The sequence below is a fragment of the Drosophila suzukii genome, chromosome 3, assembly GCF_043229965.1.
Source record: "Drosophila suzukii chromosome 3, CBGP_Dsuzu_IsoJpt1.0, whole genome shotgun sequence".
Classification (NCBI taxonomy): domain Eukaryota; kingdom Metazoa; phylum Arthropoda; class Insecta; order Diptera; family Drosophilidae; genus Drosophila; species Drosophila suzukii.
The window spans coordinates 86,491,074-86,514,096 of record NC_092082.1 but is presented as its reverse complement, the minus strand read 5'-3'; the positions used below and the strand labels follow the sequence as shown (position 1 = coordinate 86,514,096).

Below are 23,023 nucleotides of genomic sequence, written 5' to 3'. Positions count from 1 at the left end.
AGCTCTCCTAAACAGGTTCTAATTGGCCAAAGTCTAATACTGTTTTTAAACGGGTATATATTCAATCTTACGTACGTTTAGGGTAATTCCAAAAATTTGTTTATTATTTTATTTTAAATTTAAGGAAAAACTGCAAGTTTTTTTAAAAATAGTTACTTGGTCAACAGGTTGAAGAAAAAGCGTTAATATTTTATAAGCGACATACCAAGCTTAGTGCATACTTTGGGGCTCTTATAAAAATTATAAATAATAACTGTTGAGTTCCTCAATTGTTAAGAACTCCAACCAAAATTGTTCTAGTTGAATTGGAAAAAGGCGGATAGGCTGTACAATTTTTCAAGACAATAAAAACATGATTACTTTTACAGGCCTGTTAGGCTCAGCATTCCAAACTCTTCTTAAGCTCAACGAACTTTATAAACGGGGTTCACGGGCGTAAGTGTGAACCCCCTTAACAAAACGGACACCTTTTCTTTAACAATGGTTTGTGTCTTTGCTTACGTAAGGTGAATTGACGCAACGTAGCGAAGAGAGCGGTAAACAAACTTGAAAAAACGACAACAAAACAATCGAGAGAGAGAGAGAGGGAGAGCGAGAGAGCGGCGATCAACAGGAACTACAACAATGTACAGCGATCGGGAGCGGGACGGCGAGATGGAGAGCGAGAGAGCGAATGCCGGTGTGCGACAAACAGCGGCAGCGCTGAAAAACACAAATTTAGTTAACGGTTTAACGCGCAAGAGTAACAACGCTGATCGTCCCGGCAAATCGGCAGAAACAACTTCGACGCACGGCGGTGAATTAGTGCAAAACGCGAATTATACAAACGGTCAAACGACGCAGACGCAGGCGACCATATTCCTCAGCCACAACAACAATAGCCACTACAACAACGGCCACAACAACCACAGAAAGAACCCGCCAAATTCGCAGCAAAATCAGCAAAACGCGTGTGTTTACACAACCAACCACAATAACAGTACCAACAATAGCAACAACAATCCGGAGCAGAACTTTAGCAACTTAAATTTCTACGCCCAACAGCCAGCCGCACACTACGACGTTTGGCATCAACAGGTGTGTGTGAGTGTGTGGGGGAACGCGGGAGTGTGCGTAGGGCCACAGGCGAACTTCCCTAAGTTGAACTTTCCAAGAAAATATGTGGAATTTGCTCTTAGCAAGAAAATACCATACCATAACTCCAATGAAGTTTATACTCATAATCAAAGTCCATAATTTCTTTGCCTTTCTGGGCTTAAATTTCAATCAGACAAACTTTATCTAGATTTCTTAGCAGTTTTATCATTGGGTGTTAAATAGTACAACAGACTTTTGGTGGTTCCAAGAATTGAAGCTCACGGTTTTTTAACCAGTAAAAATTCAACGGTTCCGGGGAACTCCCACTTTTGTATAGAACATTTTTCAGAGAACCCTAAAATATAAAATTTGCATCGTAAAATTGCTTAAAAAAAGTAACCAAGAATTTGTAGTTTAATATGTACAAATATAACAATATATTCAAAGTTGTTTTGGGGCCTTCAAATGTTTTTTTAAATAATAATACTTTGTAGAATTCTTTGATTTTTAAAAACAAAATTGTAAAATATTAAAGGTACCTATAATTTGCAGGTAATTTAGAACCCCCAGCTTTGACTGTAGTTTACTTTGCCCCTTTTAATTGCTGCAGTTCACATTGCGTTTTGTCGCGGCATTTCGCAATTAATGAAAATGTTAATGAACTTCACACGCTGCGCACTCGAGCACTCCACTCCAATTTCTTTTTCTAGCCATATTCCCATGTTGGCCAGGCCCAGACGGATGAAAGAGGGGGCTGCGGGGGCTCTATTTCTGTTGGTTTTTTGGGGACGACTACGTTTCTGTTTGTGTGTGGCACGCGAACTCCGTTTTGCTCCCTTGTCCGCCTTGTCCGTCTTCTGATCACTCCGCTTTGGGCTCGTTCTTCGCGGGCCTTTCTGTCTCTATACCCTCTTCGGGAACTTTTCGGGCAAGTTGGTAAACAATGAATTTAGGCGGAGTTACCTGGGAACTTGTTTCTCCGGTTAACAGATAAGGGCGAACCACAAGTTTGAAAAAATACGGAGTTCTTCAACTTGAACCACTTACAAATTCATTAGCATTCATTCATTCTTGTTCATTGTTATTATTATTTCGGAATATATCTGTTCAGTAGGATAAAAAACATCACATAATTAGTTCCTTTAAAAGTAAAAGGCTAATTTACAATCAAACTTTAGTAGTTAACATTTTTGGAACCATTAAAGATTATTTCTAAAAATAGTTTTTGTAAAATCCTAGAATAGTAGTCCTAAAAAGCGTATTCAGATGTCGCCTGGTCTTAAATTCTTGATTGCCACTTGGCTGTGGGACATGTGTGGAAAGTGGACAGTCCACCGAAACGATACCGAAGTTCTGCTTGGGATGTTTGGGCTCGCCATACGAAACTGGAACAAGTCTTGGCCTACGCCACACCTTGTGTGATCCAATCGGATCCATTCGAATCAATTTGCTCCAGGAGTGGAGTTGACGGTTTTTAATGGAGATCGGTTTTGCATAGTTGCTAAGTGATTTTCGAAGTAACAACATCCCACACGCAGCCATTAAGACACCCATTTACCGGCACACCCACACCCATCATCCAACCCTACTAAACCCGGCTAACTTGATCTCTGCGTAATCGCTAACCCACAGACGAACGACTACTACCAATCCAGACAGGAGGGCCAGCAGGCGGAACAGTACGAGGAGAACTTCGACGAGGACATGGAGGCCGAACGCGATCTCGCCGAGGATGCGCAATGGAAGAAGATCCAACAGAACACCTTCACCCGTTGGGCCAATGAGCACCTGAAGACCATCGATCGGTCGATCAGCAACCTGGAGACGGACCTGTCCGACGGCCTCCGACTGATCGCCCTCGTCGAGGTGCTGTCCCAGAAGCGAATGCCCAAGTACAACAAACGCCCAACATTCCGCAGCCAGAAACTGGAAAACGTCTCGGTGGCCCTGAAATTCCTCCAGGATGAGGGTATCAAAATCGTTAACATTGGTAAGTAGCACATATATGTTCGTCTGTATGAAATTCCCAGAATTCTCGGATTAACTTAAGGCACAGAATTTGGGTTGGGTCTCACGTATCTCTAATAGTTTTAGCAACCGCACAATTGTGGTCGTGAATCAACTTTATGAATTAATTAGAAGCGCTCGCATCGTTGGCCATCGGAAATGTTTCCATTGAAAATTGCATAATTTGCTCTTTCAATGAGGAGATAAGTCAACTGAAGATGTGCCGCCAACGCCACAAGAGCCTCGGGCTAACACCGGATCCTCTGCCCGCTGCATTCCGCACGATCCCATGTGGATCCGTTGTATTATTTATTCGAAATTTCTGCCTTTAGCGAGTGACTCGCTTCCAGACTACAAAACAAAATGATGTCATTGCCGCTTTTATTCAAAGCGCCAGCTTCAATGCGAGTTTTACTTTCATTTGTATTTATATGCATAATTCAAGATTGTGTAGAGTAATTTGCAGTACCTGCACAGTACGCAATCAGTCGAGTTGAGTTTTCCCTAAAAAAGGGGTATATTCGGCTAGACAAAGCCCAAAGCCTTGAAAAGTATGATTTAAAAACGCATTGATCTTAAAGGACCCAATTCATGAATTACATTGAAACGATATTGAAAATATAGAATATGATAAAATAGAGATATCATATCATATATTCGACCACATATACCTTTAGACAAGAGAGCACCAGCGAAGCGTGGACAATTTGGAAGGTTAATTTCATTAGAGCACTATCGCTTTCAAAGACCATTTCCATTGCCAAATCACGAGCGTAACAGAACCTGATATCAATGGCCAACTAACTGCATCATGCTAATTTGTTTGATTGAAAACTATACAGATGAAGCATGTGATATAGGGTGCTTTATGACTCACAGTCAGGGTTCTAACTCAAGCCTCAGTCGGTCACTGAGGCATTCAGTCGGTGGATGATTATGCCTGGTATTACATTTCATTCACAATGTAATCAGTTACCCTGTACGCCTTTTAAAACGACCCCGTGACGTTATTGATAAGACCGTCAGTCTCAAAACTCTTGAAATAATTTAATCATTCAGTGGGGACTTACTACCCCGTATAAAACAGATAAACAACTTCAGTATCTAAATGCTCCAGAAAAAAAGGCAGTTTGTCAATAATTGACAGCTAGGTAAATAATGTTTACAGATATGTTTACATACACCTTTTTTTATCAACCCAAAGGGGAGCTGACTCTAAAATGTAGATACAAAAACGAAAGCCAAACAAACGCGATCGTTCACCGAAAGCTAAGTAAATGCAATTTTAAGATATTTTAAAGGGAATTTCGGTTCGCGTTTTGCTTTTTCGCGGTACAATCGTTTCAGAGGTATTTATATAGCTATCAGCACTTTCGTTTTCGTGCGATAAAAAATACAATATCATCCATTCTGGACTTGGGTTAGCGATAAGACGCTTTCATATCTACTCCGAAATTTTCGACGCTAGCAACTCAAATTTCGCGAATTAAATGCGAGTTTGACCGAAAAGTGTTTGCAAGGAGAGATGATTCATCTGTTTAGTCAGGTCGAACCTTTTTCATCAGCTTAGTCATTAGCTAAATTTTGGTTAACTGGCATTAATCACAGGAATGCAAACATTAATTGCTCGTTCATTTTGGCAAACAAACCAAAACCAGATAACGCAACCAATTTCGGCAATTATCGGTTGCACAAATAGAAAAATTATAAGAAAACGTAGTTAATTAATTTAACGAGCCGCACCTCTTTCCGTTTTCCAAAATGTTTGTGGTTTCAATCGACTTAAATTGGTATAGTGAAAGCTTCCGAGTGAAATTTTGGTTCTCAGTGCTTGATGGTAGCATTTTGGGTTCCCACTGTATATCGCACAGATCATTTCTGTTCGGTGTTATTTCCTTCCAAGTCGTATTTTGCTTTTTTTGTGCTGTCAATTGAATTAGCGCGAAATTTCGTGGAGTTATGTGTGTGTCGGCTTGTGTGCCAAAAACCACGCAGCTGCTGGCTCAAGAGCTTGTCTTTCAGTCCGGAGACCCGGCTCCAAGTGGGATTGTAGATTTCCATGGAGCGGCGCTGTTCGTATCTACAAATGTTTGCGCTAAAAAATCCACAGAAACAATAATAAAGCCTCTCGGGCGGTCGCAATAAAATGCAAAACAAAAACAAAAACCACAATAACAGCGAAATAAGCAAATAAAAATAACAAAATTAAAAGTACAAAGCAGAGGGAAGAACAAACCTAATACGTGCCGGATAGAGTAGAGATAAAGTCGCTCAGTTGACTCTCCATGACATCATCTGGTTTTTGGGGTATACTTCACTTTTTTGCCTGGAGTTTTTGGGTCCGAAAAAGTTAAGTTCCCATTAGCAGCAGCAGAAGTAGCAGCAAACCATACCATTCCTATAAAGACAGGCTCAATTTGTCACAGCCAATTGATTGTTATTGATGACGCCATCATCGCCCGAACATCATTAAAAATCATCATCTATGGAGGGCGTTAAAGATTTTTCCAGGCGATGAGTAAAGCACATGAATGCATATATCACTTAATGAAGGCCTCTTGATCATCCATTTGACCCAATTTCATTTCTGTTGTGTGCTTGTTAATAATTTGTTCATATTTTTGTGATTTACCCATGATGTGTTGATTACCACGGAGGCAAGAATCTAATAGCCATGCATAACAATTTATGTATTTTATCAGCAGTTCTCTAGAACATTACCCAAAAAAACATTGGTCATGGAAGTTATTTTCGTTTGTGGTTACAATCTTCCGTTTGCAAATTTGATTGTTAAGGCCCAGCCCAATATGCAATATCAACATTCCTCAAAAAAGATTGTATAACATTCTTGACAAATTAGTCAAGAAAATTGGCTTTGGTTCGTGTGAACAGCTTCCGTTTCCTAAGTTTATAAGCTTAAGTTAGTGAATCAGCTAGAAGTAAGGAAATATGCCCACACTGTCGTTAAATTTCCGTTGAATTTCTGCTGAATGGCTCGAAAATGACACGGCCGGACTTCAGTACTTGCATTGATCACCTGGCACGTACTCACCAGTGTTTTTATAAATCATTCGCAATGGATCAACATGACGCCATCGATTCAGACACGTCACCGTTGAGCTCCGGCTAACCCTCTGATCCACCAGCTGAAAATAGCAATGATTTTACCTCGGGTTATATGTACATACCTCTCGTCACACTTCAAAGGCAATTGTGATAAGATTAGGTTGTTATGAGCATCGTTACCCAGCTACTCGATGGAATGTCAAGATTCCCTGGTCGGGCAGTAAGTCAATTATTTAAATTAGTAAAAGCTGGTCGTTAGAGAGATCTTGGGGACGTCGACACCCGGCTCAATTAACCCCAAACAAGTGAAAAATAACAGAAACTTTCAGCGCTTGTGACACCGCCACCCGAATGTGGGACAACCCACATCACAGAAATGCGCCCAAAATGGAGATCCAGCTCTGACTGAGCGGCTTAAAAAGTCAAAGCCAGTCAGCCAGGCTCCGACTTTCCATGCAATGTCAACAATTTTTTGCGGCTTAGCCCTGCCCTGGCTCTAATTTAATTAGCCGCGCAACAGTTAGGCGTCTGGTGGATTGGCTCCAGACCGAACGGAAACAGGTTTATCCGTTCTGGAAAATCTTACCAGACGTTCCATTGTATCGTGGCTGCTTTTCCGACTCCAATTCCAACTCCAACTCGGGCCTCTGGTATGCGCGTGCCGCTCGAAGAACGTGTCTGGTGACCCAAGCCGGTTACCCGTGAACGCAACTGCGACCGGGACTGTGGCCTCGGAATCCGAGCTGCAGCCTCAACATTCTTGTTATCTGAATGTTAAATACTTTTCTGCCGTTGCACTTAACATCATAATAACTCTGGCCTCTTCGAGAGGCGAGAATCGCTGCCACATAAATCATGTCAAGTCATCATTTGACATGGCCAAACGATTGGAGCTTCTGTAACAGGTCTGGTTCGAGATTCTGCCTCTTGGTTTCGGGTGGACACATCCGACTGCTGTGTATAATGACAGCGAAATTATGATAGATTGTGACCCAGAGATTTCAGAGCTTTCGAATCGTAATTTCTTCAATTGAATGCTTTTTGCCGCATCTTTGAAATCAAGTGTTTGTCTCGTTTAAGATAAGAGAGTTTTATAACAATAACATGTTCCTATTAACAGATAAACTTATCTTACCCAAGGTATAAGGTTATCTTTGTTGTTTAGAGGCTAGTTAGCTGATTTTTGGTTTCTAAGTTTGTCTTTTATTCCGAGAATAATAAGTGCATATATTTAGATAAAGCTCTAAAGCGTGACACATCATTTTAAATATAACCTTAAGATTTGCCATTGTTCTTAGAAACTCCCAAACAAAGAGGAGTAAGTTTGTCTATATAATGCTTTATGACGAGTACTGTCGTTAGATAAGATTGTACTGGAGAAATATGTGTCACTGAACTTGTTAAATTTGACACAATAGACGAATATATCAGGTATAGGTTGCTAGACAAACAAAGTACTAATAAAACTTCATAATTTAAGACATATCAATGACAATATAATACTTGGTCTATCTGGAAACTTAACTTATCTGTCCCAAAAATTTTAGCCAATATCTGAGTTTAATAACGTACGTAACGTGGGTTTTGCCAAAATGTTGTTTTTTTTTAATGGGTCCTGGCTAAGAACTGAAAATAAGTAAATCCTTGGTCCTAAAACTATAGTTAGGTTACAATCCTATTTATATAGCGGGAAATAAGTTTTCTTTCCAGGAATCGAAGAATGCCCGTTTTCTGTAAGCCTTAATCACATTAGTTTGATCATGCAGCCATCGGGAATTCCAAGAGTTCTTTTGTACTTCGAAGATGGATTAGATTTCCCATTTCAGAGCACCCTCTTCGGGTGAAGTTCTTTTCCCGCTCACCGCGATCTTCACACTTATGCATATGTATGGAACTGAAGTTCCCTCGACTGGAGTTTGCCTGGTTTAGTATGCATTACATATTCCTATCACAGTTATGGCATCTCGTGCTCCTCTCCAGGCATTAGCATATTTCTATATAATTTACAGCATATTTTCTTGTTCGCGCTGCCGTGCCAAAAACAAACTTCGGGGTCTTGGAGTTGACAAGCAACCAGTTTGAGCTCCACAAAGACATCCAGCTGAAGTGGAGTTTTGGCCAAGACAGTTACCAAGGCAGGCCGATTGGCACGCCGACTGCTGCCTAATTAGCCAAATCATCTCTGGCTATTTTAGTTTTTCTATGCCGTTTTAATTGCGGCTTTCTTTCGACTCGCGAATGAAGTTGTTGCTCAGTGCCATCGATGTATTTTTCATAAATATGTCAACGGGCTGGGCTTACAGATTGGCAGCTAATTCATTTGTCAAGGCATCACTCGACCGTAAAAGTATTTTAAATGGCCAAACGCAGAGATGGCCGGCAATTTGATGGCTTTTAGGAGAGGCCAAGCGAACGAAGTCATTTGGCCATTTTGCCAACCCATCCAGCCGGTTTACCTGTTGACCGACCACCGGCTACTCAAGTAAACAAAGCCAAATTGCAAATTTTCAGCAAAAAGTGGTTATTGCTGTAGCGGGTGTTGGGCAGTAAGAGAGCTCCGGCTCTATCAGCAATCGTTTAACGGCTCGTTGAGCAGGCCAAAAAGCACAAAACGTTGCCAGGTTCTACTAGAAAGCCCTCGGCTGAAATACTGCAAAGAAATGTAGAACATCTAGTACGTCAGTTGACGACGTAGCTTGCTGTCTGTCGTCACTTGGTGGTTTGGGTTACCAATCCGCTGGTTATTCCACTGGCCACTGCGTTTTCCCCGTGGCAACTTTCCCCCATGATGGAGGCGGAATTCCATTCGCGTCATGGTTGAGTGCGTGCCAAATGCATTGGCCGAGGGCCCAGGTGTTGACTAATCGGCGATAGGTTATCAGAACCGATCCCCACGCCTTTCACCTTGCGGTGTTACGCTATTAAGGCTATTAAGAAGATCCCATTATCACACAGGTTCAATAAACCCCGGTGACTATCTCTCCTCAATGGTTTAGCATGACAAAAGGCGATCCGTCCGAAGCGCAGGCATTGTTGGCCAAGTTTAAGGTCGACTCGGCAGTTCGACGCCAGTTCGTTTGAAAGAAACCGGCAAGACCTGTTGATTGCGTGTATAATATAAGCCCTGAACTTGACCAGAAGGCAAAGTGGCTGTAACAGTTAGCGGACATCTCTGACCATAATTGGCAGCTTGTCGAATGGCAACAGGTTTGCAGCAGAGCCCCATCAAAGTGTTGCGAGTGACAGATGAGGAGGCCTGCAGCAGCAGACGCAGTTGCAGTGGCTGCCACAAGTTGTCGGGACAATTAATAGATACATTAAGAACATACATATACGATTGGTAACGGTGCGCGTTCTGGTTTTATCCCCCGGCCAATCCAGTGTAATCCAATCTGTGTTCTTCTTTCTCTGCCCTGCTCCTCAGACTCCTCGGACATTGTGGACTGCAAGCTGAAACTGATACTGGGTCTGATATGGACACTGATTCTGCACTACTCGATATCGATGCCCATGTGGGATGGCGAGGACGACAAGCAGCTGAACGGATCGGGACACACGCCCAAGCAGCGGTAAGTGACGCCTACCCAATTGGTTTTGGTTGGTTGTTCAGTGCACTAAATCACTCTTCCATCGACAGCCTGCTGAACTGGATACACGCCAAGATACCCGACTTGCCCATCAACAACTTCACCAACGACTGGACCACGGGCAAGGCGGTGGGCGCCCTTGTCGATGCCTGTGCCCCGGGTCTCTGTCCCGACTGGGAGCTCTGGGATCCCAAGGATGCTGTGCAGAACGCTTCCGAGGCCATGGGCCTGGCCGATGACTGGCTCAACGTGCGTCAGCTGATCAAACCCGAGGAGCTGGTGAACCCCAACGTGGACGAGCAGTCCATGATGACCTATCTGTCGCAGTATCCCAACTCCAAGCTCAAGACCGGTGCTCCCTTGAGGCCCAAGACGAACCCCAACAGGTGAGTGCGAGTAAAAACTCAAAGTCGAACTATTCTAACTCGTACTGTTTGGAATCATCTTTTAAGATTTCCTTCTAAATATCTGAAATTCTGAAAAGGTATAACTTTAGGCCTTGTAAAATTATCCCTCGATTTTTATTAGACTACTTAAATATGGAATTTTTGTAGCATTATCATAAACTATAAACTTTGAGATTCAGCAAAAAAGATTTGAAAGTTGTTCTTCGACGTAACGTTTCAGGTTCAAGTTCGAGTTGGAAAAGTTTGACTTCTTTGTACGATCTATAAAACCAGCGTTGTTCTTTCTACTCAACTCTATTTCAAATTCAAGTTGTATCCTAAAGTTCTTCCGTCTGTTATTTTGGCTAATGCATTCTTTTGGTTCTAATCTAGACTCTATCTATCTTTCTTCTCTCTCTCTTTCTTTTTATATCTTTTTTCCTCCGTGTATATTTGAGCAACGTTTTTAATGTATTTGGATATTGTTCTTGTTTTCCCTATCCGCTCCGTATACATAATATGTATATATATATACTACCAACCCATATATATTTATTAAACGCCTCAAAATGCAAAACTCAGCATTCCTCCGCCGCGGTAAGTTTCTTCGGCATGCCTCCTCTCGTTCTTTTGCGTTCCGTTCTGATCTTTTGGCCAACATTGTTATTGGCTTGATTTTCGGCTTATAATTTATTGACTTCTTATGGTATTTGTGATTTAAATGTTTCTTCAGTTTCGGTTACTTTTGTTGTTATGTTGCTCTCCGCTTTTCGCGCTAGCCCAGAGCGATCCGTATCTAATGGATACTTCAACGCCGCTGCTTTCCTGTTTGTATTTTGTATCTTGCGCTGGCTGGCGGCTTTTATTGCTCTCTACAATTAGCGCTCACTAAACGCATTCATCTTGGCCGACGCTGATTTAATTTGCTGCTTTGTTAAGCTACCAAGGCTTTTGATTACAAGCCGGGTAACCCGTGGATAACGGGGATTTTATTATTCTTGATCAGGCTTAAAGATCTCGCATTTTTCAAATAATTATGACTTTCGTACATTGTAAATAATCTCTTATAATTATTAACAACCGCATTTAAAACCTGGTTTGAAGGTGGTTACGCCTTAATACAATACATTGATTTTAAGAAAACATGCAAATAAAATAGACTTTCATTTTTAAATTTTTTTCATACATCTGTTTATGTAGAATATCCAAAAAGTATGCTTCATAAAAACATGTTAAATATTAGTTCTTCGGTACACCACTTTCGAAATAATGTGGCGCCACTCGAACAAATGTTTTCAAAAAAGTTTAAAAAATTGGTTTCCTAGTTCTGTTTCTTAACGAAGTATCTGCGCATTCTTAAAAACTCCATATCTTTTGTTTATATTTTACTTATTTTGCAAAGCCTTTAGAATCAAAAGCTGAAGCCGCTGGGCTGTCTGCAATTTAAATGTTGATTCAATGTATCATAATTGGCTATGTAGAGCTCATCACGAAATATTGAAATATACATTAACCAATCTTCATTTCTCCATTCACAGAGTGCGTGCTTATGGTCCTGGCATTGAACCCATTGGCCCTGTGGTGGGTGCCCCAGCCAACTTCACCGTGGAAACTTTTTCCGCTGGCAAGGGTATGTTTTCATAGCTCCATTTAAGAAAAAGGAACCTAAGTACAATGTTTTACTTCTAGGTTCCGTGGATGTGGACATCCAGGGACCTAATGGCGAGATCGAAAAGGCTGATGTGCGCTTTAATAATGACAAGAACCTCACCTACACGGTTTCGTATATACCCAAAGCCGAGGGTTCGCACAAGGTGGCCGTTAAGTTCTCCGGTCGCGACATCCCTAAGTCGCCGTTCCCCGTGAAGGTGGAAGGACATGCCGGCGACGCCTCCAAGGTTAAGGTTACGGGTCCCGGAATCCAGCCCACCGGAGTGACCATCAAGAAGCCCACCTTCTTCGACATTCTTGCCAAGGATGCGGGCCGTGGAGTGCCCGAGGTGATCATCATCGATCCGGCTAACCACAAGACTTCTGTGGCGGCCAAGGTGCGTCAGTTGGAGAACGATACTTGGCGCTGCGAGTACGTGACCGCCCTGCAGGGTCTGCATTCGGTGAATGTCTTCTACGCCGGCACTCCGATCCCGAACAGTCCGTTCCCCGTAAAGGTGGCTCCGCTGTCGGATGCACGTAAGGTGCGCGCCTCCGGCCGTGGACTCCAGGCCACGGGAGTTCGTGTCGGCGACGATGCCGACTTCAAGATCCACACCGAGGGAGCCGGCGAGGGTGAGCCAGAGGTGCGCGTCATTGGTCCGGGTGGCATGAACCAGAACGTCATGCAGTCGAAGGTGGATGGCAACACATATGAATGCCACTACTATCCCACCAAGGAGGGTCGCTACGTCATCATGGTGACCTTTGCGGGCCAGGAAGTGCCCAAATCCCCGTTCGAGGTGAAGGTGGGACCCAAGAAGGAGTCCTCGATTGTGGCCTATGGGCCTGGACTGAGCAGCGGCGTCATTGGCTACCCGGCTGCCTTTGTGGTGGAGACCAATGGCGAGACTGGTGCCCTCGGGTTCACCGTGGCCGGTCCTTCGCAGGCCGAGATCGAGTGCCACGACAATGGCGATGGCTCCGCTCTGGTCAAGTATCATCCAACTGCTGTCGGAGAGTATGCCGTGCACATTCTGTGCGACAACGAGGACATCCCCAAGTCGCCGTTCATCGCCCAGATCCTGCCACGCACTGATTTCCATCCCGAGCTGGTCAAGGCCAGTGGTCCGGGATTGGAGAAAAACGGCGTGACCATCAACCAGCCGACCAGCTTTACTGTGGACCCCAGCAAGGCTGGCAATGCCCCGCTGGACGTTGTCGTTCAGGATGTGTACGGCACAAAGTTGCCCGTGGAGCTGAAGAGCAAGGATGGCATCACGAAGGCCACCTATACGCCTACCTCCGGAGTTCCGCACACCGTTGAAGGTGGGTCCTAGCGATCATTATATATGCCTTTAAGTAATAACACCAATGTTATCATTCCAGTTAACTATGGCGGAGTGTCCACACCCAACTCACCGCACCGCGTTTACGTCGGAGTTCCGGTAGACGCTGCCAAGGTGCAGGCTTTTGGACCGTGGTTGCAGCCCGGAGTGCGCCCCAACGTGGCCACACACTTCAATGTAGACGCCCGCGAGGCAGGCGATGCCGAACTTAAGGTAAAGGTCGTACACGAGGAGTCCAAGATTGAAGTACCGTGCCGAATCATCGATAACGAGGACAACACCTACTCAGTGGAAGTGATTCCTCCTTCCAAGGGCGCCTACACCACCACAATGACATACGGAGGACAGCGTGTTCCTTTGGGACAAAAGGTCGTCGTGGAGCAGACGGTGGATGTGTCTAAGATCAAGGTCGACGGACTCGAACCCAGTAAGTATTCGTAGGTTAGAAAGCTAGATTACTTTATATACAAAATGCCCATCTTGAGTGCGTCATGGTCTAAGTCCAAGTCACCGTTTCATTCACCCAAAACAAAAGCCGCGCCCCTAAACAGTTTGCAGCAGTTCCGGATTATCACACACGGCCTGCCCAAGGCAGATTTGGCGGTAACAATCACCAGTCCATCTGGCAATCGCGTGAAGGCCCACATCATACCTACGGCGGAGGGTTTCCTGGTCAACTTTACGCCCACCCAGCTGGGCGAGTACCTGTTGAGCATCTGCTTTGGTGGCACCCCGATAACACCACGACCCTTCCGGCTGCAGTGCCTCACGGGCAGTGATTCGAATAAGGTTCAAGCTTTTGGACCCGGTTTGGAGCGTGGTATTGTGGGTCAGCCGGCAGAGTTTATGATTGATACCCGGGGCGCTGGACAGGGCGGATTGGGAGTGACGGTGGAGGGTCCTTGCGAGGCGGCCATCAATTGCCGGGATAATGGAGATGGCACCTGCAACGTGGCCTATTTGCCAACGGAAGCGGGCGACTATACCGTCAACATAACGTTTAACGAGCGGCACATCAACGGCTCACCCTTCCAGCCACTTATCGTTCCGGTGCCGAATCTCAAGAATACCCGCGTCAGTGGCATCGGCATCCAGCCGCATGGTAGGCTATGAGGAGTTCCAGTTGCCAGTTGCCAATTGCCAGTTCCGAGTGTTCCTGCTGCCGTACAGCTCTAATCCTCTGCGCTCTACTCACCACCTGACCAAGGTTGCTTTCTGCAATCGCCAAGCCATGCCTTCTTGTTGTTGTGCTGTCCCTTCTGTTTGTTTGATTTTAACTAAACCATAAACCACTAATCAAAAGCGATGGGGAATATCTAGGTGCAAGCTAAGGTTGATCCCCGGAGCAATTCTGAGGCTCCTAGATACTTCAGAATATTCTGTTCAGTATGGAATATCTCATTTGTACTTTCAAGTACGAAAATGACCTACTGTTAAACCTGTTACCTATAGGTATATAAAATACCTATCCCATCCGTCACTTCTAACTGCATCGTAATCTTGTTGATGTTGTGCCTTGATGTTTCGAAATATCCCTATATATTGGCCTTTTACTAATTTTTGATTCCCCTTCAGGTGTTATTATGAATGCGGCCACGGACTTCATGGTGGACATGAGCAAGGTGGGCAGCAAAATTGACTCCGGCAAGCTGTCCTGCGCCATCTTCGATCCCATGGGTCATGTGCTGCCCAGCAAGATTGTCCAAGGTCCAACCGACGACATCTTCCGCATCATGTACACACCCTTCGAGGCTGGCCGTCACACCATCGAGCTGATGTACGACAACATCCCCGTGCCTGGATCTCCGTTTGTGGTGAACGTGAAGAGTGGCTGCGATCCGGCACGCTGCAAGGCCTACGGACCTGGTCTGGAGAAGGGTCTGACCAATCAGAAGAACAAGTTTACGGTGGAGACCAAGGGCGCCGGCAATGGTGGCCTTTCGCTGGCCATCGAGGGTCCTTCGGAGGCGAAGATGACCTGCACGGATAATCGCGATGGTAGCTGCGATGTGGACTATTTGGCCACCGATCCGGGAGAGTATGACATTACCATTCGATTTGCCGACAAGCACATACCCGGCTCTCCGTTCCGCGTCCTCGTCGAGGAGACGGTGGACCCCAGTAAGGTGAAGGTGTACGGCCCGGGCATCGAGCACGGCCAGGTGCGCGAGAGTGTGCCCACCTTCTTCAACGTGGATGTGGGCGAGGCTGGTCCTGGTCGCATCGCCGTGAAGCTAACCAACTCCGAGGGAATTCCGGTGGACAACCTGCGCGTGGAGGACAAGGGCAATTGCATTTACGCGGTGCACTATGTGCCGCCCAAGGCCGGATCCGTGCTCACCTGCCAGGTGAAGTTCTCCGAGGTGGAGGTGCCATGCAGGTAAGTCCCCAATATGGTATTAAAAATACCTAACTTTTTAAACTTTTCTAAGGAGGACAACTTGTTCCTCGTTTTTAAAGACCAGTTTAATAAACCTTACTGACTTATAAATCCCTTTTCCCTTTAGTCCATTTGTGATGACCGTTTTCCCCAAGTCAGAACCCACCAAGGTTAAGGTTAAGGGTGTCAATGAGAAGAAGAAGACGCCTGCTTCCCTGCCAGCCGAGTTTGAAATCGATACGAAACAGGCCGGCCAGGCAGACATCAATGTGGCCATCAAGAACCCCAAGGGCAAGCCGATGCAGCCGCGCCTGGAGGAAGTGTCCACTGGCACGTATGTGGTGTCCTTTGTGCCCGATGAGTGTGGAACCTATCAGTGCAGCATCAAATACGGCGATAAGGAGATCGAGGGCTCTCCCTTCAAACTCGAAGCATTCCCCACCGGCGAGGCCAAGAAGTGCAAGCTGGTGGAGCAGGCGCCCAAGATCCAGTCGTCGGGCAGTCAGTCGCACCTGAAGGTGGATGCCCGTGAGGCGGGAGATGGAGCGGTGACTTGCAAGATCACCAACAAGGCGGGCAGGTAAGGATTGCAGTCGATTTGGGTTCGTTCTATACCTAACATAAACCTGATAACTACCTCAGCGAAATTGTGGACATTGATGTGATCGAAAAGGATGGTTTCTTCGACATTCTGTATGCGCTGAACGATCCCGGGGACTACGACATCAACGTGAAGTTTGGTGGCAAGGACATCCCGAACGGCAGCTTCTCCATCAAGGTAGCCTGAACTACATTTTCTTTCGAAACTCTCGATTTAACCAAACCAAAAAAAAACAGACACAGCCAAATCTAGTCTAGTCACAAATGGGAATTGTTGAAAATTAGCAATTATTTTAAAGTTTATCTATATTTAAACTTTTTTCTAGTCACTTAAGTCAGGTTGCAGCCGTTTAGAGCTCAGCCTCATCTACACTATATTCTAGTCAAGTCCATTGTCATTGTTTTGTGTTTGTGTTCCGTGCGTCCCCTCAAATTGTTTTTAAATTTCTGTGTAAATTTTACATTGGGCTTCCCCGAAAAAAGAAAGAAAAACACGCAAACAATTTTCACATACCAATTAAGAGTGCTCAGCGAGAAGAATACGATTTAAGTGCAACATTGTAAAACATGACAACAAAAATAAAAAAAAACTGAAACAAAAGAAACAACTTTTGGTTTGCCCACCAAACAAAATCAAAATCCTCTTATGAAAATTCTAAAATTAATTGCATGAAAATTGTTTCGTTCTCAAAATTATTTCTGCTATGCTACACTGCCAATTGCGCTTTGTTTTACATTATGCATTTAATGAACAATTATTCTTAATGCTTTTTTGTTTGTAAGCCAGCCAGCCCATAGTCTATGTAAGTTGTTTGTGTGTGTTTCTGTAATTTATTGAAGACTGATCCATACGCACTTAACGCAACCAAAACCAAAACGGCAACCACTTGAAAACCAAAAGTACTACAACTGGTCGCACTCACTTGACGCTTGAGCACAAGTTTGCCAAAAAAAATGTTAATTAATCACTGAATAATTGCTAATTTAACAACAATATTCCTAACCCACGTAGAGCCTATACTTTGCACTTGCCTAAAAATTCTATTTCAGCGGTCGGGGGGGTTCGTCCTGTAAGTAGAATGACGAAATTAACCCATTCACGTGCCATCTGCGTTGACAATCTAAAAAATGAAGTGTCATAAATTCTGGTCGAGAATCATGGGACCTGACAGCCCCAAGAACAATGCGCCTCACTGGGATCGAAAAAGTTGCGGATTTCGGGCATAGTGCCCAAAATGAAATACTTTTGCTCGATTCGTGAACCCAAGATTAATTGAGTTGTCTGTTGTTTTCGCACAAAATTTATGTTTAACAGATTTGCACAATTAGCTGGGTGCAAAATTAATTTTATCCACATTATTCAACTTGTAAAGGGAAACTTTGTTTGCCACTATTTCCGACAAGAGCAACTTCATTATGGGGACCGTCAACTTGTCTACGTGATCTGCCGCACACAAAAAGAAACATCAATGTTTATTTAGAAATTTCTCAACCACATTTTTGCTATTAAATTATTATGTTTTATTTTAGAGCACACATTTGTGGTTGATAAAGAAAAATGCACAGACTTTCCTAGCCAAAAAGAATTAAATATTATTATTATACACGAAATATAAAATAGGGCGACACGCCAGAATTATATGTTTATATTTTTGAAGAAAACTTTTTTATACAATTTTCGAAATGTTATACTAGCTATGTTTAAAAAAGTGAAAAGCGTTTTAAAAAGGTCAAAGTTTGTGTTAAACCATTTATTTCTGGAATTCATTTCAAAAGGCATTTCAAAAGAAAACTCATCAGAGCTAATACTCCAAGCTATGACTTCTAAATCGTTTTTTAAGGGTTCTTAAATAAGACAAACAAACTGTTTTGTTATTGCCGAGCTGTATCAAAATTTCTTCTATTGGCACATCTTTGTTGGTACAGGGTGCTTCGTAGGACTTATATTTAGACTTTGTTGCTACAAAATCATCCCAAAGACTTTTCCATCTACGCCACTGCAGTCTATAGAGGCATCCAAATGATTCCGGGGAGTGGGCCGGGGGCTGCGATGACATCCCACGCTGAATCAGCATGTTCTATACGCTGTTTTTGTGATAGTTGCCATAGTCGGCCGTTGATGCTTTCGGCAGGTTGCAACAAAATCAAGTATACGCCGCCTGGCACGACGACGACTGCATTTGAATTTGCATATGAAAATGAATTTGTATAGCCAGCCAGCGCACAAAATTCGCAAGTAATTAAAATAGGAAAATGAAATTATGTATAATGAAAATGGCGCAAAGTGTGTTGTGCTGATTTCTGCTGCCAACGCCAGTGGAAGCGCCATAAAGTGTGGCTAGAAGAAGAGCGGAGGCCCGACACTAGTGGCATTAGCTAGCCAGCCGATCTAGTCTAGTCTTAGTCATAGATTGTCCTGTTCTGGTCGTCGTCGTGATCGTGTCGCAGTGGTGTTAACTGGAAGTATAAAACTCGGTGCGCAACATTCCCATCTACTTTCCCGATTTGATGCTTGAGATGGATTTCCCGTCAATGGGATGAATATATATATATATAGTATACGGTTCTCAGATTGAGATCCATATTCCGAGATACAAAATGTAGATGTAGAGGAGGAGCCACAACTGTCGCCCACTGGCAATTCGATTTTCCTTGCTGGTCTATTGATTGGCCGTGCATTGGCGTACTTCTTATTAATAGCTCAAATATTTTATAGCGATTTGTATCTTTGACTTTTTCGATTTGGCCACGGATACGAAATGATTTCGATATATACACAACGTATATAAATATAATTATTTGCTTATGTAACAGCTGCAATTGTGGAAATTGGAAATTCTTTTGCACAATCGTGCCCGCGTCAATCAATTTCACTTCCTCTCTAATAATTTCATTCGTGTATTGTTGTTTCACACTTTCAAGTTTCCCCATCTCACTCAATAGGTCAAGTTTTAATAAAAAGCAGACATCTCCCTCAATATTGATGCGGTAGTTCTTCAATATTCACAAGTGCAAAGTAAATGGACTCGAAAAGTAAGCCATTTCGGGCATTGTTCTCATTCTCCAGACTGCCATGCTAATGATCTATTGGCTGTTGGTTTGAGTGTGTGTTTGTTTTATGTTTTTCCGAATTTTCTATCGAAACGAGCTCCGGCATTCTTAATTTTCAATTTTATTTTCATTGACCTCAGGCTGTCGAAAGTATCGAACAATACTCGCATAGTGAATATATCGAGGAGCACACGACCAAAGTGGTGCAGCAAACAACGCAGGTAAGTTCTGGAATATTCAAAATAATGATCCTTAAATTTGGAAATTGTATTTCAAATCATCATCAAATTTTTTGAAAAATATTTCATCCAATTTGATAGAATTGGTATTAAAAATGGGACAGCAATCTATTGCACCAATAGAATAATAACTATATTACATTAAATACATATGTATGCAAAACGATATAAGAAAATTTGTAATTTAGTTTTGAGGACTTGAAATTTATCTTACAAAATTGAAACAGGATCAAAACAGATCTATAAAAATAGTTTATTCAGTTTAGACATATCATGGTTCCCAATACTTAAAAAGGATGTAACCTAATTTGTAATAAATATAATAGCATGAAACTAAACACTTTCAGAGCGAGCTCGTCAACGGAAAATCGGAGATCACGTATCGCAGTGTAGCATTTGAGAAACTACCTCTACCCACAACAGGCGGCAACGTTACAGGTATGTACAACCCAAGATCGCAAAATGTACTAGTTCTAAAATAATATTTAAGTGCTAAACTCAAGCCTCGTGGCAAAGTTAATTATTTGCGAACAAAAAGTAGCCGTGCATGTAGCCATGCATTTAATTAATCCACATTGTAGAATAGTTTATTTAATCTAGAAAGTATTTATGCGCCATTAAAGCAAGAAACATGTATCTCATACTTGCTTAGAATCTAGTGCGAGTGAAGAAAATATAAATATCATAGGTGTCCCATTGTCAGACAAAGATTTTCGTGTGTCGTAAATCTCTGAAATGTATACAGAAATATAAATACTCAGCTGAGGCGTCGCATTTGGATGGGACACATGGACAAGTGGCAACGCACCCAAGTCTTGGGATGGGGAAAATGGACGTCCGAGTGACGGGTTATCAGGCTAAACGCTGACAGGCGACAACTTAATTAGACAATGCCCGTGCTCTCTGTGTTCTGGGAGGTCTCTAGTATTTTGGCTGCATTTCTTGGCAGTCTCTCATCTCACTTTTCTCGAGGGGATTTTCTTTTGTTTTCCATTCCGACACGTTCATTGACTGGGCCAACGCTTGTGACTCGTGGGAAAGTAATTGGGTATTTCACTTTGTAGAAATCTGGTAATTACCTAAATTTATTTGGTCATTTCTGGACTGACGAGCGATTTACGAGTTGCAAATCGCTGCACCGCGATTTAATGAACATTTTCAACATGATTAATGAGGTTTCCACCCTCTGCATGCAAATCAATGAACAGCACTTTGCACTTTTCCTCTCCGTGCAAATATTTGGTCGATTTTTCACGCTTCCATGCAATTTTCAAGCATTTTAGCCGCTTGGCTAGGATGGGCCAGAACGGAGGAGCAACTGGGGGGCAGTGGAGGATCCTGGTCATCATTAAGATCACAAGCCGCGCCACGTTTCATTTGGTGGTTTTTGGGAGGAATCTGGACCACGCCTCGTTGTGGGTTTTAGCTTTCTATGTCGCGCTCCATTTGCTTTGAAGATGGTTTATTGTAAATGATTCGTTTTGACCAAATGACATAGATTTGTTGCGCATTTGTTGCATTGATTTTTCATTGCCCGTCAAATGAAAGGGGCAAAATGTATATAATTAACCAGGTTGAATCGGAATCGTAGGGACATCAACAGTTTTTATGGACTGGATAATCGTAAGGCTTTCGCGTATGTGTTTTTGGCCAGCCCAATAATAAATCACACACATTTATATTTATTTATTTCCCCAAGAGTATGTAAATTTTGATTAGTCAATAATCGCTGCCAAGTAGTCATCTGAAAGATCAACAAAAATGTTGATTGATTTTGGCCAATTGGTTCGGTAGCTCTGGCCATTTTGCAAATTCGATTTCAAATCGATTTCCCATTGGCAAAGGCCATTACATAAGTATTGGATAAAAGCGTGCGGCTCATCGAATGGAATGTTTTCCACTTTAACGATTAATACGACATAATACGGATATAGAAACGAAATGATTAACACATTTTCGGCATACCAAGAAGACTATATTTGTATTCTATGGGTTTTATGGCCGAATCCGCCTGCCTTCATGCCAATAAAATAAAATATAGAATTGTCTATATGTTTGTTCGATTTATTTTTAAACGCTTCCCGCCGTTTTAATGGTAAAATATTAATAAATTCTATGTCGTCTGAGATGCAATAAGTAATAAATTTGAATTCTTCCATGCACATTCCCATCCAAAAAGCTATATGTTGGGTATACCTATGCTTTTGACCCGAAGTCCCCGCTGTTTTTTGCACCTTTCGAGTTCGAAATGTTCGAAATGGCAACTGTTAAACCAACACCAAGATCGAGAAGAAATTTATGCTTATACTTGTATATAAAAAATATGTATATATCACACATAGATCCGGGCGCATAGCAAATATTTCCAATTTTCTATCTTTTTATCTTTCATATGTCGTTCATTGGTCCGATCTCTTCTCCTGCCTTATAGCAGTCGGCCATATTTTCGAAAAGCCCCGACTTTATGGGCTTGTATGTATGTGTGGGCTGCTGCGCCGCGGCTGCGCTGCTTTTGGGCCACGGCAGCAGACGCATCTTGGTGGTAGGAACCGATGTGCTTTCATATTTTGGCCTTAATTTCGATTTGGAACTGTCGATGTTCACTTGAAATCGGGACGTGGAGACGCGTGGACCTATAAAAACCGTCGCTGGCCATAAAAAAAACCTTAAAAAAATCGTTCCCAACCGAATAATAATCAAGTAGTTCAAGTGCACAGCAATCGATTGCCAGGACTCTCTCTATCTAGCCAGTGCAGGACATTCGCTCAAAGAGCCCCCAAGATCGTTCGCAATTTTATTGTAAATACCATTATTATATAACCCTTCTAGTCGATTGCCCAAGTGTGAGTGTCCAAATCAATAATTTTCTCCTATCGATCAGTCTTTTTTGGTTTTGGCCAGCAAGGATATGCGAAGCATTTTGTTTAAAGAATAATTTTAATTGGAATTTCCATATCCTTGCTGTTTGCTCGAACAAGAAGTTTTTGTTTGTCGTTGTTAAATTAAATTGTTATAAATTTTAAGTGTCTTTTTTTGCAAAAACCAATCGCGTGCGCCTGCCGAATAAATTGAAATCGCCCTTGTCCGAACCCAAAATCGATTTACGGGAAAATGCACTTCAGTTGGTTGACGGAGAAACCGCCCACGCCGCTAGCCACCTGGGCCGATCACTCGTACTTCTTCCGGCCGCAGTACTATAAGGTGACCGTTTCCGAGCGCGATCATCCCGAGCGGACGAACGTCTACTTCAATGAGACCATCATACCGGAGAACCAAGGACTAAATGGTTCAGATTTTATGCCATTGAATTTCAAATCATCGTTTTCAATTGTTACACATCAAGGTAAATTCATTTCTGGAGGGCCAAAGGAGTTGCGGGCCTTTGATTCTTGACGCTTTGCCAAAAAAAACAAAAACGTAATGACGTCCATAATGTCACATGCAGCCACCGAATAATCCTGACTAAAGCCCCAAGAATTTCTCATTTGTGTTAATGACAAAACTGACACCAAAATTCATATTCAAATTCGCATTCGCATTTTCGATTCAATTCAACTCAAAGAGCGGCCAAGCGCCATTCGGGCCCACACAGAAAGCACTTGCTGCTGCGCATTGGGCAAAGAACTTTGAA

At 43.0% G+C, this 23,023-nt stretch overlaps 1 protein-coding gene across 13 annotated transcripts in view; it reads left to right on the top strand.

Moving 5' to 3' along the window:
- Window positions 1–23,023, top strand: part of cher (filamin protein cher) — a 33,442-nt gene that overhangs the window by 3,761 nt on the left and 6,658 nt on the right. The window contains exons 1-14 of one of the 13 annotated variants that reach the window (XM_065866783.2): window positions 535–1,077; window positions 2,710–3,067; window positions 9,575–9,719; window positions 9,788–10,123; window positions 10,706–10,720; window positions 11,662–11,753; window positions 11,813–13,102; window positions 13,163–13,549; window positions 13,658–14,224; window positions 14,698–15,502; window positions 15,630–16,082; window positions 16,145–16,280; window positions 19,294–19,374; window positions 19,719–19,830. In XM_065866783.2, the coding sequence (XP_065722855.2) occupies window positions 625–1,077; window positions 2,710–3,067; window positions 9,575–9,719; window positions 9,788–10,123; window positions 10,706–10,720; window positions 11,662–11,753; window positions 11,813–13,102; window positions 13,163–13,549; window positions 13,658–14,224; window positions 14,698–15,502; window positions 15,630–16,082; window positions 16,145–16,280; window positions 19,294–19,374; window positions 19,719–19,830 (5,230 nt within the window). In that variant the 5' untranslated portion in view covers window positions 535–624. Of the gene's footprint in view, window positions 1–534; window positions 1,078–2,709; window positions 3,068–9,574; window positions 9,720–9,787; window positions 10,124–10,705; window positions 10,721–11,661; window positions 11,754–11,812; window positions 13,103–13,162; window positions 13,550–13,657; window positions 14,225–14,697; window positions 15,503–15,629; window positions 16,083–16,144; window positions 16,281–18,460; window positions 18,578–19,293; window positions 19,375–19,718; window positions 19,831–21,982; window positions 22,236–22,416; window positions 22,736–23,023 lie in introns of those variants that run through there. The other 12 variants (XM_036818603.3, XM_065866785.2, XM_065866784.2 and 9 more) reach the window with 12 other exon arrangements.